At 45.3% G+C, this 17,612-nt stretch overlaps 1 protein-coding gene across 1 annotated transcript in view; it reads right to left on the reverse strand.

The window, feature by feature from the left end:
• The window catches only part of ATAD2B (ATPase family AAA domain containing 2B), a 610,472-nt gene that overhangs the window by 322,680 nt on the left and 270,180 nt on the right, over positions 1-17,612 (reverse strand). Inside the window, exon 12 of the mRNA XM_029596002.1 lies at positions 14,941-15,115. Within this exon, the coding sequence (XP_029451862.1) occupies positions 14,941-15,115 (175 nt within the window). The remainder of the gene's footprint in view (positions 1-14,940; positions 15,116-17,612) is intronic.

Raw genomic sequence — 17,612 nt, forward strand, 5'->3', positions numbered from 1 at the left:
GAGGGATGCTCTCATCTGGGAAGTCACCAAGACTTGGTGGGATAATGGCTGAACAGCTGATTACACTAGCACTAGAAGCACACTGAAGACCACTCATGTTCAGATGAGTCAGAGAAAGCAAATGTTGCTTACCTGTAACAGGTGTTCTCACAGGACAGCAGGATGTTAGTCCTCACATATGGGTGACATCACAGGATGGAGCCCAATCACGGAACACTTTTGTCAAAGTTTCTAGAACTTTGACTGGCACCTACTGAGCATGCCCAGCATGGCACTAAACCTACAGCCAGCAGGGGTCCCCTTTCAGTCTTGTTTAAAGCTACAGGAAGTGCCGAAAAATAAAATAAGAAAATGAACCAACACCACGGGATGGCGGGTGGGTTTCGTGAGGACTAACATCCTACTGTCCTGTGAGAACACCTGTTACAGGTAAGCAACATTTGCTTTCTCACAGGACAAGCAGGATGGTAGTCCTCACATATGGGTGAGTACCGAGCTGAGGATGTCCGAGAAATGCACCAAATGTACCCAAGATGTGCAATAGGCACAAGGATTGGGGAGGAATTTGGTAGAGGGCATCCTGAACCCTAACGGGCAGGTGGAAGGGTGTTGATACGTCAAGTTGTAAAAAGGTTGCACAAGACAGATTGGCCGAAAATGGAATCTTGTCTTCCGGCCTTCTCTAAGCAATAATGGGCTGTAAAGATATGGAGAGAACTCCAGGTAGCAGCCCTGCAAATGTCAGGAAGCGGCACCGAGCGTAGGTGAGCTACTGAAGTCGCCATGGCCTTCACAGAGTGTGCCTTAACACAGTCTTGAAGTGGAATGCCTGCTTGCACATAGCAAAAGGATATGCAGTCCGCTAACCAGGAGGAGAGAGTCTGCTTGCCCACAGGCTGCCCCAATTTGATAGAATGGAAAGAGACAAACAACTGAGTGCTTTTCCTGTGGGCTGCTGTACGGTCCAGATAGAAGGCTAGAGCCTGTTTGCAGTCAAGGGTATACAGAGCCTGTTCTCCTGGATTGGAGTGGGGCCTGGGAAAGAAGGTAGGTAGTACAATGGATTGATTAATATGAAACTCCGATACTACCTTAGGCAAGAACTTAGGGTGAGTGCGGAGTACTGCCCGGTCCTGCAGAAGCTTAGTGTAAGGCGGATAGGTAACTAGGGCCTGTAACACACTAACTCTGCGAGCAGATGTTATCACCAGAAGAAAAATCACTTTCCATGTGAGAAAGCGAAGAGCACAGGTTTCGAGGCTCAAATGGTGGTTTCATGAGCCAACCTAAAACCAGGTTGAGGTCCCAGGAAGGGGCTGGAGGATGCAGTGGAGGCTTGAGGTGAAGCAAGCCTTTCAGAAAACGTGTCACGAGGGGTTGTACCGAAATAGGAACACCCCCGACACCTTTATGGAAGGGGGCCACCGCACTGAAATTCTGATGGAGGAAGTTTTTAGACCTGATTCTGACAAGTGCCAGAGATAGTCTAGAAACTTCGTGGTGAAACAGGTAAAGGGATTAAGGGATTGAGAACACCATGATTTAAACCTGTCTCATTTGTGTAGGTAAGACTTTCTAATGGAAGGCTTCCGTGGAGCAATCAGGACACGGGAAACTGGCTCCAAAAGGTTAAGTGGCTGAAGAATTAACCTTTCAACATCCAGGCCGTCAGGGACAAAGCTTGAAGTTTGGGGTGGTGAGGCACCCGCTGTTCTGAATGATCAGAAGCGGGACCTTTCCCAAAGGAATGTGCCTGCGAATGGAAAGATCCTGAAGTATTGGATACCATACTTGGCGAGGCCAGTGAGGTGCTATCAGGATCATGCATCCTCTGTCCTGACGTAACTTCATGAGAGTCTTCGAGAGAAGTGGACTTGGAGGAAATGCATATAGGAGACCGGTTGCCCATGAAAGGGAAAACGCATCTCTTGGCTGTGAGTGTTGGCTGCGAATGAGAGAGCAAAAGTTCTCTACCTTGCGGTTTTGAGGTGACGCAAAGAGGTCTATGCGAGTATGACCCCAATGTTGGAATATTGAGTCCGCTACTGTGGGGTTGAGGGACCACTCATGTGGATGGGAAAGCGCGACTTAGGTTGTCCGCCAACACATTGTTGGCGGACAACCTATCAATGATTCCATTGAAAATGCAATGAAGATCTGGAACTCTGCTCTTTCTGAGATTAATAAATTACTCTCCGATAATTTCCTAGCACTCAATACTAACAAAACAGAGCTACTCATTCTTTCTCCCCCTAACAACCCTTCACGCAGTCTCTCCCCCACCCCCTCACTACCCGGTTGCCCTCCTACCCTACTAGTCCGCAACCTTGGCATCATGATAGATTACCAATTTAACCTCAAAAAATTTATTTCAGCCACTATAAAAAGCGGATTCTTCAAACTCCACACCCTGAAGAGAATTAAACCTCTGCTCCACACCTCTGACTTCCGCACAGTACTGCAAGCGATGATCCTGTCCAAAATTGATTATTGCAACGCTATCCTCCTAGGATTACCAAAAAGTACGCTACAACCCCTACAGTTATTACAAAATGCCGCTGCACGCATCCTCACCAATACCCACCGTCATGACCACATTACTCCCGTCCTTCAATCATTACATTGGCTCCCCGTAACTTTCAGAATAGTATATAAAGTACTCACGCTCATACACAAAGCCATTCATAACCATGACATGCAATGGTTCCCTGAACATCTCCTGCTTCACACCCCGACTAGGCCCACAAGAACGCCTCACCAGGCCAAACTCCAGACCCCCTCTCCTAAGTTCATGAAGCACACTACTTTCAGAGAGCGATCATTCATTATTGCAGGAACCACCCACTGGAATAAAATGCCTTCCCAACTCCGCCTTGAACCCTGCCACAAAAAATTCAAGCACAATCTTAAAACATGGCTGTTCAAACTAGCGTACCCTGACTAACGAACTGACTCTCCCCTTAGATGCGACAAAATCCTCCATTCCGACCCTCGCCCTTTCTACTTTCTCCCTCCACCCCCTGTGGATATACCCATCCTCCTCCCCTTCCCTTATTACCATCCCCTGCAATCTACTCTAATTGCTCTGATTTAATTCAATTTGAACTAATATGTACATATGTATATAATTCTCGTATCATATTCTCCTACCATTGTTAACCCTCTCCCTGTTAAAAAAAAATGATAATATTGTAAAGCTTGTTGCTAAGTTATGTTACAATGTGAACCGAGGTGATGTTTTGCAAACGTGCCTCGGTATATAAAAAAACCCTTAAATAAATTGTCCACTCCCGGCAAATAGGTGGCCCTGAGGTACATCGAGTTGGAGAGGGCCTCCGCCCATATCTGCGCAGCTTCCTGACACAGTAGGTAGGAGCCCGTCCCACCCTGTTTGTTGATGTACCACATGGCCACCTGGTTGTTCATCTGAATCAGGATGACCTGATTGGAAAGGCGATCCTGAAAGACCCTGAAAGCATATCTGACTACTCGCAGCTCCAGGAAATTGATTTGGTGTTTGGCTTCCTCTGGAGACCAAGTTCCTTGTGTTTTCAAATCGGCCACATGGACTCCCCAGCCGAGGTTGGAAGCATCGGTGGTGAGAATTATTTAAGGGTCTGGAGCCTGGAAGGGCAAGCTTTGGAGGAGATTGATCTGATTTTTCCACCAGGCTAGAGACTGACGGAGTGAGTCTGTGATGTGGATAGTGGTGCATAGAGGTTGGACGGACTGAGTCCATTGTGACCTTAGAGTACTCTGCATGGCTCTCATGGCAAGCGGGCCATTGGGGTAACCTGTATTGAGGATGCCATGTGTCCCAGTAGGATGAGGAAGTGGCATGTAGTCGTGCGGCGCTGAGACTGTAGCTGGTGTGCAAGAGAGATGAGAGTGAGAGCTCCCTGTCAAGGCAGAAATGCCTTTGCCTGCAAGGTGTCCAAGTCTGCCCTTATGAATGATAAAGTTTGAGATGGGACTAAGCAGGATTTTGCATAGTTGACGAGAAATCCTAGCGAAATCAGAGTGTGTAGGGACGACAGAGCAACTTGCTGAGTGGGAGCCCTGATCAACCAATCGTCTAGATAGGGGTAGACGTGAACACCCTGAAGTCCTTAGGAAGGCAGCTACTACTACGAGGCACTTGGTGAAGACTCATGGTGCAGATGCCAGGCCGAATGGGAGCACTCGATATTGATAGTGCTTGGGGCCTACTAGAAATCTCAGGAACCTGCGATGGGATGGATTTATCGCAATGTGTGTGTACGCATCTTGGAGAGCGAGAGAGCAGAGCCAGTCTCCTCTTTGCAGATGAGGAAGGAGGGAACCCAAGGTTACCATCTTGAACTTTTCTTATTGGAGGTACTTGCTGAGGGCACGTAGGTCCAGAATTGGATGAACGCCGCCCGATTTTTTGGGGATTAGAAAGTACCAGGAATAGAATCCTAGGCCTTGTTGAGAGAAAGGTACTGGTTCTATTGCTCTGGACTGGAGGAGGAGGGAGACCTCCTGCTCCAGGAGTGGTCGGATATTCTCCACGCCGGTAGAGGTGGGGAGTCCAGTGGAATGGAGAGAAAGTTCAGGCGATAACCTTGAGAGATTAGGGCAAGGACCTACTGGTCTAAGGTGATTGTGCCATTTCAACAACAGGTGGCACAATCAACCTCCCACTGGTATCTGAGGCAGTGGAAACTGGCTGCTGCTCTCTATGCAGGAGTCAAAAACCGAAAGCAGAGCCTGGCTGAGGAGCTGCTTGTGGCTTTTGTTTACGAGGTTGACGAGAGTGGACCTTTTGGAAAGGTCTTGTAGAATGAGTCCTAGACGGTGGTGGATAGGACTTCTTTGGACGGAAGAATGACTTTTTAGTATCCTTCCTGAAAGGCTATTTGGAGGAATACTCAGAGGGCATCAGAGAGAGCTGGCGAAGGGTCTCATGATGGTCCTTGAGTTCCGCCACCATCCGCTGATTCTGTTCGCCAAACAGATTGTCTCCTATGCAGGGCAGATCAGATAATCTGTCTTGTACTTCAGGGCACAAGTCCGAAGACTTAAGCCAGGCCCATCTTCTTGCCGAAATAGCAGTTGCAGACACCCTGGAAGTGGTGTCAAAGATATCATAAAAGGATCTTATTTCATGCTTCCCTGCCTCAAAACCCTTGTGTACTAGAGTTAGAAGTTGTTCCTGGAATTGCTGAGGCAGGGACTCTGCAAAGTCCTGAATCTGCTTGAATAAGACCCTGTTGTACGGGGTCATAGAGAGCTGGTAGGAGGTGATCCGAGAGATAAGCATCGATCCCTGGAAGACACGCCGGCCAATGGCATCCAGGAATTTCTGTTCCTTACCTGGGGGAAAGGAAGAGTGGGGTTTTATCTTTTTGCCCTTTTTTGGGCAGATTCTACAACCACAGATTGGTGATCCAGCTGAGGTTTCTGAAATCCTGGGGCTGACTAGACCAAATAAGTGGTATCAGCTTTTCTGTTGACTGGAGCAACAGAACCAGGGTGTTCCCAGCTCTTTTTGAGGAGATCCAAAAGAACCTGGTGAATAGGGATGGAGGTTATTTCCTTGGGAGCATCCAGGAATTGTAACAGCTCCATCATTTGATGCCTATCATCTTGCTCAGTCTGTAATTGGAAGGGAACCAATTAAGAACATAAGAAATTGCCATGCTGGGTCAGACCAAGGGTCTATCAAGCCCAGCATCTGTTTCAAACAGAGGCCAAAACCAGGCCACAAGAACCTGGCAATTACCCAAACACTAAGAAGAACCCATGCTACTGATGCAATTAATAGCACTGGCTATTCCCTAAGTATAACTGATTAACCATTAATGGACTTCTCCTCCAAAAACTTATCCAAACCTTTTTTGAACCCAGCTACACTAACTGCACTAACCACATCCCCTGGCAACAAATTCCAGACCTTTATTGTGCATTGAGTGAAAAAGAATTTTCTCCGATTAGTCTTAAATGTGCTATTTGCTAACTTCATGGAATGCCCCCTAGTCCTTCTATTATTCGAAAGTGTAAATAACCGAGTCACATCTACTCATTCAAGACCTCTCATGATCTTAAAGACCTCTATCATATCCCCCCTCAGCCGTCTCTTCTCCAAGCTGAACAGCCCCAACCTCTTCAGCCTTTCCTCATAGGGGAGCTGTTCCATCCCCTTTCTCATTTTGGTTGCCCTTCTCTGTACCTTCTCCATCGCAACTATATCTTTTTTGAGATGCGGCGACCAGAATTGTACACAGTATTCAAGGTGCAGTCTCACCATGGAGCGATACAGAGGCATTATGACATTTTCCATTCTATTAACCATTCCCTTCCTAATAATTCCTAACATTCTCTTTGCTTTTTTGACTGCTGCAGCACACTGAGCCGACGATTTTAAAGTATTATCCACTATGATGCCTAGATCTTTATCCTGGGTGGTAGCTCCTAATATGGAACCTAACATCGTATAACTACAGTAAGGGTTATTTTTCCCTATATGCAACACCTTGCACGTCCACATTAAATTTCATCTGCCATTTGGATGCCCAATCTTCCAGTCTTGCAAGGTCCTCCTGTAATGTATCACAGTCTGCTTGTGATTTAACTACTCTGAATAATTTTATATCATCCGCAAATTTGATAACCTCACTCGTCGTATTCCTTTCCAGATCATTTATATATATATATATTGAAAAGCACCTGTCCAAGTACAGATCCCTGAGGCACTCCACTGTTTACCCTTTTCCACTGAGAAAATTGACCATTTAATCCTACTCTCTGTTTCCTGTCTTTTAACCAGTTTGTAATCCACGAAAGGACATTGCTTCCTATCCCATGACTTTTTAGTTTTCGTAGAAGCCTCTCATGAGGGACTTTGTCAAATGCCTTCTGAAAATCCAAATACACTACATCTACCGGTTCACCTTTATCCACATGTTTATTAACCCCTTCAAAAAAATTCAGACATTTCCTTCACAAAATTTATGAAGGACAAATCCTCTGGAGGAGAACGCTTTCTACTTTCAGTAGGAGAAGGTGGCGATGGTAAATCATCGGTGTCTTGAGATGAATCGTCAGTCCAGGTGTCATAGGGATCAGCACCTGTCCCTGTAGGAACCTGAGAAGGACGGGACGATGGTATTCCTGAAGGTCCTGGTCTAGGATCAGAAGGTATCAAGGGAAGTACTGGAGGCACCGATGAAGGCATCGAGGGCACCAGTGCCAGCATCGAGGGCATTGATGGATGGATCGGTGGCGCCGATGGGTGCATCGGCATCGATGGTTGAGGCATCGGTAAGAGTCCCGATGGAGGAATGCGGAATGGTGTTTCTCCTCCCGATGACAGGGTAAGCGGGGAACGCACCGGAGCCATCGGTGACCCAGGATCCATCAGTGGAAAAGCGGCTATGAGCGCTTCCATCTTCGAGAGGAGCGGTGCCAATGCTGCCGGAATGGGATTGATGGTTGGTTCCACGAACGGCACAGATTTCGGCGCCAGGGGACCTTGGAGTCTGTGCATCGCCTTATCGATGGCCTCCTGAACCATCCGGTCCAGTTCTTCATGGAGATCTGGAGCAAGCAGCCCCGGATCCGGAAGGGAAGAAGGAGGCAGAGGCATAGCCGTTAAAGGTGGAGTCGCAGCTCCCTAAACACGTCCAGGTGAGGGTTGCCTCAGTGACCCGGTCGGAGAAAGGGTCGGTGCCTTTTCTGGACGGGGTTTCTTCGATGGCAGCTTGGACGATGTCAAGGTCAAAGATTTTCCTTCCTCGATGGTCCGAGACGTGCGGTGTCGATGCTGATGTTTTTCTCTACGATGCCCTCAGACCTGAGAGGGAGTAGAGGTAGTCGAAAGCCGAGAAGTCGTCGACGCCCGACGGACACTGACCGGTGACCGATACTGGCACTAAGTGGATGGTGTCGGTTCAGACGACGTCAATGCAATAGACGGCGTCAGAGAATGGAAGAGAAGTTCCATTTTCTCCATTCTGGCCTTGCGACCTTTTGGTGTCATTAAGGCAAATTTGGTGCAAGTCAGGACATCATGCCTGCACCTGAGACACATTACACAGACTTTATGTGGGTCTGTTATGGACATGGTGTAAGTACAGTCCGGGCACCGACGGAACCCCGACGCCATGGCCTTTGAAAAATTTAGCCGAGGTACTGTCAACGGCCAGTAGGCCGCGAGGGCCAAACTCGACAGGAATCAACCGAAAACGGGTAAAAACTTACTAGAGTACCGTGGAGTCAAAAATTCGAAGGAGGGACCCCTGTGGGGTATGAAAGTTTTTAGTAATTCCGTGAGGAAAATTCCTGTCAGGAATCTCTGTGGAGCTCATGCTATTTTGACTGGCATGCCCAGTAGGTGCCAGTCAAAGTTCTAGAAACTTTGACAAAAGTGTTCCATGATTGGGCTCCATCCTGTGATGTCACCCATATGTGAGGACTACCATCCTGCTTGTCCTGTGAGAAACCACATGTACCACTGTGGCCATGTGACCCAGAAGAATAAGGATTGACCTTGCTGGCATCCAGTCCTGCAGAAGGGAAACTCACCAGGCCCATCAAAACTCCAGATTTTTCAACAAACAGAAATGCCTTTTCTTGAAGCAAATCTATCCAGGCCTCAATGAACTGGATCCTTTTGGACAGACCAAGCTGGACTTTGAGAAATTGACTAGGAATCTCAGGGATTGAAGGAGCTGGATGGTCGTACATAGGGACTCAAGTATAACCCCAGAAATGGGCCTACCACCAAACAATCATCCAGATACATGAACAGACTCCTTGCCAGCAGAGCTATGCAGCCACAACTTCAAGACACTTCGTGAACACTCTCAGAGCCACAAAGAGGTCTAACAAAACATACCTTGTACTAATAATGCATGCCCTTTACCAAAAACTGGCAGAATTTCTCATGAGTAGAGTGAATAGGAACATGCATATAAGCATCTTTCAGATCCAGAGCACACATCCAGTCTCTCAGCTAAATGAAAAGCATAATAATGTAGAAGGAATTCATCTTGAACTTCTCTTGGATCAACAATCTGTTCAGGTTCCATAAAGCCAGGATGGGTCTTAGCCTTCCTGATTTCTTAGAGATTAAAAAGTACAAGAGACAGAATTCCTGGCCACATTCCAGAGACGCAATGAACCCTATGATCTTCTGCTAAAGAGAGGTTATTTCTAGCTGTAGTCAAGCAGATTGGGATGTTTTTAAACTGAAAACTGATCTGCATTGAGCTGGGAAATAAGAGAAATGAAAGCAGTAGCCACAATCTACAATCCTCAGCACCCAATTGTCCTCAGTGATTCGGAACCTCTCTGGAAGGACGAGAAGGCTGGCCTCTGGGACACCAAAGTGGTCCAAGGCTTAGGCTGTGACTGCTGCTGGGCTTCTTGCTATTGCTTCCCTCTTTACTGTCCTCTAGCGCAGTGGTTCTCAACCGGTGTGTCGCGGCACACTAGTGTGTTGCGAAGCACCAGCAGGTGGTTGTGCACTCGCTGCTCTCCCCCCTCTTTCACCTCAGCGAGAAACACTGCTGCTGCTCCTGCTCGTTCTATCAGCACATTCAAGCCCCGAGGGGGAATGGCAGCAGTGTTGGTGAAAGCCGGCAACAGGAACATGAACTTTTCTTCTACCCGCCCCTGTGGCCCGAAGAGGAAGTGATGTTTACCGGGCACACGGGAAGAAGAAAAGGCCATGCAGTAGCAATCACATCACAAGACTCTCCCCAGCCCTGCTACACTCAGCAGTTTGCCTGTGTTGCGATCATCGCAGCACAGAGCAGTCAGCTGAGAACGTGGCCGCCAGATTTCCTGCCACGCGGCTGTTGGGGAAAGTTGTCCATCAGCTGCCCAGAGCTGAAGATCGGTGCTGGCTGGCCACTTTGCTAGGGGCTGCAGGAGTACGGTGCTGGTACCGCTGCCCCATCCCCCGCTCTGACCTCCCCTTCTCTTGCCAGCGCAACAACCAGCAAGAAAACAAAAATAATAATAATCAAACTGCAAAAAAAAATAAAATAAAAGGCTGGGGTGGGGTGGGGAGAAGAAAAAACATAAAATTACATTCTAGACTGACTGCTCTGTGCCGTGATAGCAGCACAAGCAATCAGCTGAGTGCTGCCTTCTTACCACTGCGGGGTAGGGAGGTTATTCCTGCTGCAGTTTCTAGCCTGTCAGGACTCTGCTTTTAATAGCAGCATTCCGGCTTCCTTGTGCTGTAGCTGCCATGTGTGCTGGGGGTGAGTGAGTGAGACAGAGAGAGTGAGCCAGCATGTGTGTAAGTGTATGAGAGAATGTGTAAGTAAGAGAGAAAAACGTGTGAGAGAGCAAGAGACTGGTCAGGGATGTGTGTGTGTGTGTGAGAGAGAGAGAGCAAGAGACTGGTCAGGGATGTGTGTGTGTGTGTGTGAGAGAGAGAGAGCAAGAGACTGGTCAGGGACGTGTGTGTGTGTGTGTGTGTGTGTGTGTGAGAGAGAGAGAGAGAGAGCAAGAGACTGGTCAGGGACGTGTGTGTGAGAGAGCAAGAGTCTTGTCAGGGACGTGCGTGTGTGTGTGTGTGAGAGAGAGCGCAAGAGACTGGTCAGGGACGTGTGTGTGTGTGTGTGAGAGAGAGCAAGAGACTGGTCAGGGTCGTGTGTGTGTGTGTGAGAGAACAAGAGACTGGTCAGGGACATGTGTCTGTGTGTGAGAGAGCAAGAGACTGGTCAGGGACGTGTGTCTGTGTGTGAGAGAGCAAGAGACTGGTCAGGGACGCATGTGTGTGAGAGAGCAAGAGACTGGTCAGGGTTGTGTGTGTGTGAAAGAGAGAGAGCAAGAGACTGGTCAGGGACGTGTGTGTGTGTGTGTGTGTGAGAGCGCAAGAGACTGGTCAGGGACGCGTGTGTTTGAGAGAGAGCAAGAGACTGGTCAGGGACGTGTGTGTGTGTGTGTGTGTGAGAGAGAGAGCAAGAGACTGGTCAGGGACGCGTGTGTGTGAGAGAGCAAGAGACTGGTCAGGGACATGTGTGTGTGTGTGAGAGAGAGAGCAAGAGACTGGTCAGGATCGTGTGTGTGTGTGTGAGAGAGAGAGCAAGAGACTGGTCAGGGGCGCGTGTGTGTGTGTGTGAGAGTGTGTGAGTGTGTGAGAGAGAGAGAGAGAGAGCGAGCAAGAGACTGGTCAGGGATGCACGTGTGTGTGTGAGAGAGAGCAAGAGACTGGTCAGGGACACGTTTGTGTGTGTGTGAGAGAGAGCAAGAGATTGGTCAGGGATGCGTGTGTGTGTGTGAGAGAGCAAGAGACTGCTCAGGGACGCGTTTGTGTGTGTGTGAGAGAGAGCAAGAGACTGGTCAGGGATGTGTGTGTGTGTGTGTGTGTGTGTGTGTAATAAATTAGTCATGAACCCTAAGGAAGAAGAGCATGAGGAGAGAGCTTCAGCAGCCCTTGCTGCTTCTTGTATGTGCTATTGGCCAAAAGGAAAGGAGTAGGAGAGTTACTGGAGAGGGTAAGTAAAGGTGGCTTTTTACGTTTATCTTTCTTGATTGACTGCCATTTTAATTATTGGGTATTAATGTGATGTGTCTGCTTTTAGAAATATTTTATTGGTGTTTGGAGAATTTTTAATTTTGAAAATTTTTAATGAGTGGATGTTATTCCATTTATCAGTTGTTTTGAAACATTTATTATATTCTAGTTTTAGAATTATTTTATATTTCTCAAGGAATGTATAAATAGAAATGTGGAGACAAAAACTGAACTGGAGACAGCAAGAAGCCAAACTCTGTATGCAGTGCAACAATGCAAAAACAAAAACATTAGCTTTATGGTCACTTTATTCTGTATTTGGTGAGGGTCTGTCTGTGTTCTGCGTGTGGCTCAGCTAAGGGTGTTCTGCAAGCTTGTAGTTTCTTGGTAGGGATCTATAGCAGCTTGGCTTGTCTGTTTTCCTAATAGGAGGTGTATTGGTGTTTAGGGCCTGGTGTAATTTTTGCAGTGCTACTTTTCATAGGTAGGATTATTACTGTTTGTTCCATAATGCAGGTGTAACTTTGTGCGCATTAGTTTGTGTACATTATTGCAGATCCTGGAAGTCTGTTAGGTGCTATATTTCTATTTTGCACAGAATGCAGAGTGGCTTTTTTGGGTTTCCATTCCAGTTTCTGTTTCCATATTTGTAATTTGAGGTCTCTCTGTACTTGCTGGAGGTCGATTCTATGTGTGTGACCGAGGTGAAGTATTTTACTAGCATGTAGGCATTTGTATCAATAATATTTGTGTTTTCTCAATAGAACATGCATTGGTGTAAATTACTATTTTTTCATGAGGGCTATTGCACCTGGTAGGTGAGAATGTTTATGTTGCTGTTACTGAGATGACACCAGAAATATCTTTTTTGTATGGTAAATTGAAAGGGGAATGTCCTAGTTCTGTTCTGTAGCCATTGTTGGGGGGTTAGGGAAGATCCTGTAGATACAGAGTATATGTTTACATTTAGCCCCGTGACAGTCATGTGTTCAGTGTGTCACGCATGTGAGAACCATGTCAGGTGTGTCCCGACAGAAAAAAGGTTGAGAACCACTGCTCTAGCGGGTAGCTGCTGAGGTAGGGCAGGAGCAGCTCAGTGTTGTTGAAAAGGACAAAAGGGCCGTATCTGGAAAAATGGACATTTGTAGAAGTACTGATGTCTGGTGGGACCAGGCTGGTCTCCTGCTACTGCAGTTGGGGACTCCAGAGTACACTGCTCCTTCTTAATCAAAGCCATCCTCTCTTTCACCTTGTCCCTAAATAAGTTCTCTCATATACAGGGCACATCTGCCATGGCTGTCACTCACAAACTCTCAGAGCCTACTCGTTTGAAAACACTCAAGTCTCCTGGTCCCTATAGAAACTGCCAATTTTCTAGGCACAGTGTCAAAGGCCTCATACTTAGTATGGATGAGATGCTTTCCACACTCTTTTGCATCCTCCACATCTTGCCAAAACTCTGCCTGCCTAGGGTCTGACAATTCAAGGGTTTCAGCTTTTCGGACACACTTCTACAAACACTGGATAATAAACTGGCGGGCCGCAATCTGAGATCTTCTTCTCAAACATATCCAACACCTTTAGATCCTTACCAGGAGACATGTTGGAATGTTCTTCAAGTGATTCACCTGTTTCAACATGGTCTCCACTACTATAAAGCGGTGCAGTAGCTGGACTGTGCTAAACCTTGTGGTGGCCTGGACCCTGTATTTATATGTGGGCCCAAGCAGTCCTGCCCAGAGCCCACATGTAACCAGGTGCTGCGTGAGAAGGCTCAGTGTGACCCGATAATAGTTGAGACTCCAGTGGTGACGAATGTTGCCTCTTCTGACTGACTCGCTCCTTCACTGCCCCCCCTCCCCCCACTGCGGTTAACACCACTGCTGCTTCGAAGAAGTAGTCCAAGGAAGAGGGAGGAGCCTTGATTCAAAGGAGTGGTCATGTATTCATATCGAAACCTTCTTAAAGGACTAGGAACAGGGCACAATTGACCTCTCGGATCCTGGCCAGGCTGAACCAATGGGGGGTTTGCAACATGGTGCAGGTTGGCGGTAGATTGAAGCCTTGGGCAGTACATAACGGTGTATTGTTATGCCTCGGAAGGCCCCCTTGTTTGGGGACAAGGCAGGGGCCTAGGTTAAGATGCTGCCTTGCTTGGTAATACAGTGGGTGGCAGAAGTGGATTTGTAGCCCGTTCTTGGCGATTACCATCTCAGCTTGGGTACAGGTTGTCTAAAGGGAATATGTTGTTGAATAAAGCTGCAGCCTTTTTTTTGCAACCAATTGGCATGCCTTTGTTGTAATTTCATTGCTGTGGTGTCTTATGTAATTATCCTGGCAGGGGAGGAGGGGGGGGAAGGGAGATAGCTGGGTCTACACTTGTTGAGGCTGCTAGAGTTACAAGTTAATTTTATGGGCTACTGGAATCCCACACATGCTGAAAACATTTGCTCTGAGAGTTGAGTCCATATTGTCAATGTCAGATGACATCACCCATGAGTTATGGCTGATTTATTCCTGCTTGTCAAGGGAGAATAAAGTTTTAAGATTATCTGTATATTTTGTAGAAGAATGGTCACTATGCATTGAATTACCACAAAAATGTTAACCACAAGACAGGTTGACAGCTTTTACTCTCTGAAACTATTAGAGCAAAAGGCAAACATGGGTAGGAAAGCACCTGCACTAATTTCCCTGCTTTGCTCTGAAGGTCTTGGCATAGCTCCAAAAGGACTACATTTAGGAGAAATTTTTTTAAGATTGACCATGCTCTAATTGCCTGCTTTCATTTTTTAATAAAAGTAAAATGTTTAAAAAAATAAATTGCAAATGTTGCTACGCTACACTCAACATAAAACATAGTCAATGCTCCAAATAAGGCCTCTTTTTTCCCCCAAAGGAAAAAAGAAAGTCTCAAGCAGTACATTAGAAGTCTATGGAAACTTTTTCTTTATATTACTATTCATTAATTACCTGGTTAAAGTCTCCCTATGAAAACTTGTTTCATAGGGATAAAGCGAAGCGATATGCTTCTGTCATTCAAACATAAACAAACAGAATTAGGAGCCACGATAGTGCTGCAGAGCCTTAAAAAAGAGATTAAACAAAAAATTTGAGGCTAGATACTAAAAAATGTTTTCCAGGACCATGTTCCTTTTCTGCAAAGGAAGAGACCTATTTTAGAGAGAGTGAATTTATAAACCACTGCCAAGTGATCTTCTCTTTTCTTTCAAAGGAAAAGAAGGCCCAGTTTCAAGTACCAATACTGAATGTATGAGAAATATACATAAGACCTACTAATTCTTTTTTCTTTGTCATCTGTTAATATGAAAGTTAATATAACATTTTTCTAATGCTACATTTCCACCTCTAAAATAACAGCTAAACAAATTTTAGTCAACTGAGAAAAGCATTTCATATATTAATGCATGGCTTCCTCTAACCTGGTCAAAAAGAAGCCTCAGCTGCCGTTCAGATTCACCGACCCATTTGCTGAGACAATCTGCTCCTTTCCTCATAAAGAAGGCCACCCTTTTGTCATCCTGACTGCATTCATTAGCTAGAGCTCTGGCAACCAAGGTTTTACCTGTTCCAGGAGGACCATAGAAAAGGCAACCCCTGCAGAAACAGATAACACTTATTAACCTCCTCTCTGTATTATTTACATAAACTACATATTATGCTTAGGAAAGACAAGCAGTGTATTTCATTAGATTGTTCACTTCATGCCTGGTATACATGAAAAGCAGAGTTGCTTACCTTAACAGGTGCTCTCCGAGGATGGCAAGATGTCAATCCTCACAGTTGGGTGGCATCATCCGATACAGTCTGACACAGAATTTTTATATCCAAGTTTCTAGAACTGTGACTGTGCCTCACTGGGCATGTCCAGCATGCATGCCATTCTGCTATGCATCCAAATGGGGGCATCTTCAGTCTGGTTTCTTAGCAAAAATATGGAGAAGCCATCTTCAAGAAGATAAGGGAGGGAGGGGGTTTTGTGATGACTGACATCCTGCTGGCCTCTGAGAACACCTGTTACAGACAAGCACCTTTTCTGAGGACAGGGAAGATGGCAGTCCTCACAAGTGGGGAACTCCTAGCTACAGACTGCCTGGAATGATAGTTTACAAATTTTCAATAGCAGGAAATTACTCAAAAGTTTTTTTTATTTGCACAACTGTTTGAAGGATCTCTATTAACTTTTAATTTATGTTATATTGCTTTACCATTTTAAATTCTATTTTGTTTCTCTTTAGTTTTACATCAATTCGTTTATCTAATGTATTTATGTATTTACTATTACTATCTTTTATATTTCATGGTTTTATGATTATGATGCAGTTATTAGGTTATTCTAGTTTTGTGAGGGGTTTTTTCCCGTTTGGTTTTTTTTTTTTTTTTATTGTAAATTGCCTTGATTTACTGTAGTAAGAAATGGCAATTAATCAACTCAAATAAACAATATGTTTATATACACCTTCAAAAGATGTAGCAGATTGGTAAGGCAAAATTTCCCTTAGCTAAATCCATGCTGGCTGTGGCCCATTAAACTATAACTATATGTATATTAAGTAATTTTCTTCTTCATAATAGTTTCTATAATTTTGCCCAGCACTGACATCAGGCTCACTGGTCTGTATTTTCCTGTATCACCCCGGAACCTTTTTTAATAATTCACATTTCATTGGCAACCTTCCAATATTCAGGTACCGAAGATTATTCTAAAGAGAGGTAAATTACTAACAGTATCTCTGCATTTTAATTTTCAGTTCTTTCAACACCCTAGGATGTAAACCATCTGGTCCAGGTGATTTGCTACTCTTTAGCTTGTCAATTTGCCTTATTACAATCTTCCAGGTTGAGATTAGTTTCAATTCCTCTGCATCTTTTACCTTTAAATATCATTTCTGGTATAGGTATATCCTTAGTCAGACGGTATCATAAGAGCATAGGAAAATGCCATACTGGGTCAGACCAAGGGTCCATCAAGCCCAGCATCCTGTTTCCAAAGGTGGCCAATCCAGGCCATAAGAACCTGGCAAGTACCCAAAAACTAAGTCTATTCCATGTTACCATTGCTAATGGCAGTGGCTATTCTCTAAGTGAACTTAATAGCAGGTAATGGACTTCTCCTCCAAGAACTTATCCAATCCTTTTTTAAACACAGCTATACTAACTGCACTAACCACATCCTCTGGCAACAAATTCCAAAGTTTAATTGTGCGTTGAGTAAAAAAGAACTTTCTCCAGATTAGTTTTAAATGTGCCCCATGCTAACTTCATGGAGTGCCCCCTAGTCTTTCTATTATTCGAAAGAGTAAATAACCGATTCACATCTACCCGTTCTAGACCTCTCATGATTTTAAACATCTCTATCATATCCCCCCTTAGCCGTCTCTTCTCAAAGCTGAAAAGTCCTAACCTCTTTAGTCTTTCCTCATAGGGGAGCTGTTCCATTCCTCTTATTTTGGTAGCCCTTCTCCGTACCTTCTCCATCGCAATTTTATCTTTTTTGAGATGTGGCGACCAGAATTGTACACAGTATTCAAGGTGCGGTCTCACCATGGAGCGATACAGAGGCATTATGACATTTTCCGTTTTATTCACCATTCCCATTCTAATAATTCCCAACATTCTGTTTGCTTTTTTGACTGCCGCAGCACACTGAACCGACGATTTCATTGTGTTATCCACTATGACACCTAGATCTCTTACTTGGGTTGTAGCACCTAATATGGAACTCAACATTGTGTAATTATAGCATGGGTTATTTTTCCCTATATGCATCACCTTGCACTTATCCACATTAAATTTCATCTGCCATTTGGATGCCCAATTTTCCAGTCTCACAAGGTCTTCCTGCAATTTATCACAATCTGCTTGTGATTTAACTACTCTGAACAATTTTGTGTCATCTGCAAATTTGATTATCTCACTCATCGTATTTCTTTCCAGATCATTTATAAATATATTAAAAAGTAAGGGTCTCAATACAGATCCCTGAGGCACTCCACTGTCCACTCCCTTCCACTGAGAAAATTGTCCATTTAATCCTACTTTCTGTTTCCTGTCTTTTAGCCAGTTTGCAATCCACGAAAGGACATCGCCACCT

The sequence above is a fragment of the Rhinatrema bivittatum genome, chromosome 3, assembly GCF_901001135.1.
Source record: "Rhinatrema bivittatum chromosome 3, aRhiBiv1.1, whole genome shotgun sequence".
NCBI lineage: Eukaryota > Metazoa > Chordata > Amphibia > Gymnophiona > Rhinatrematidae > Rhinatrema > Rhinatrema bivittatum.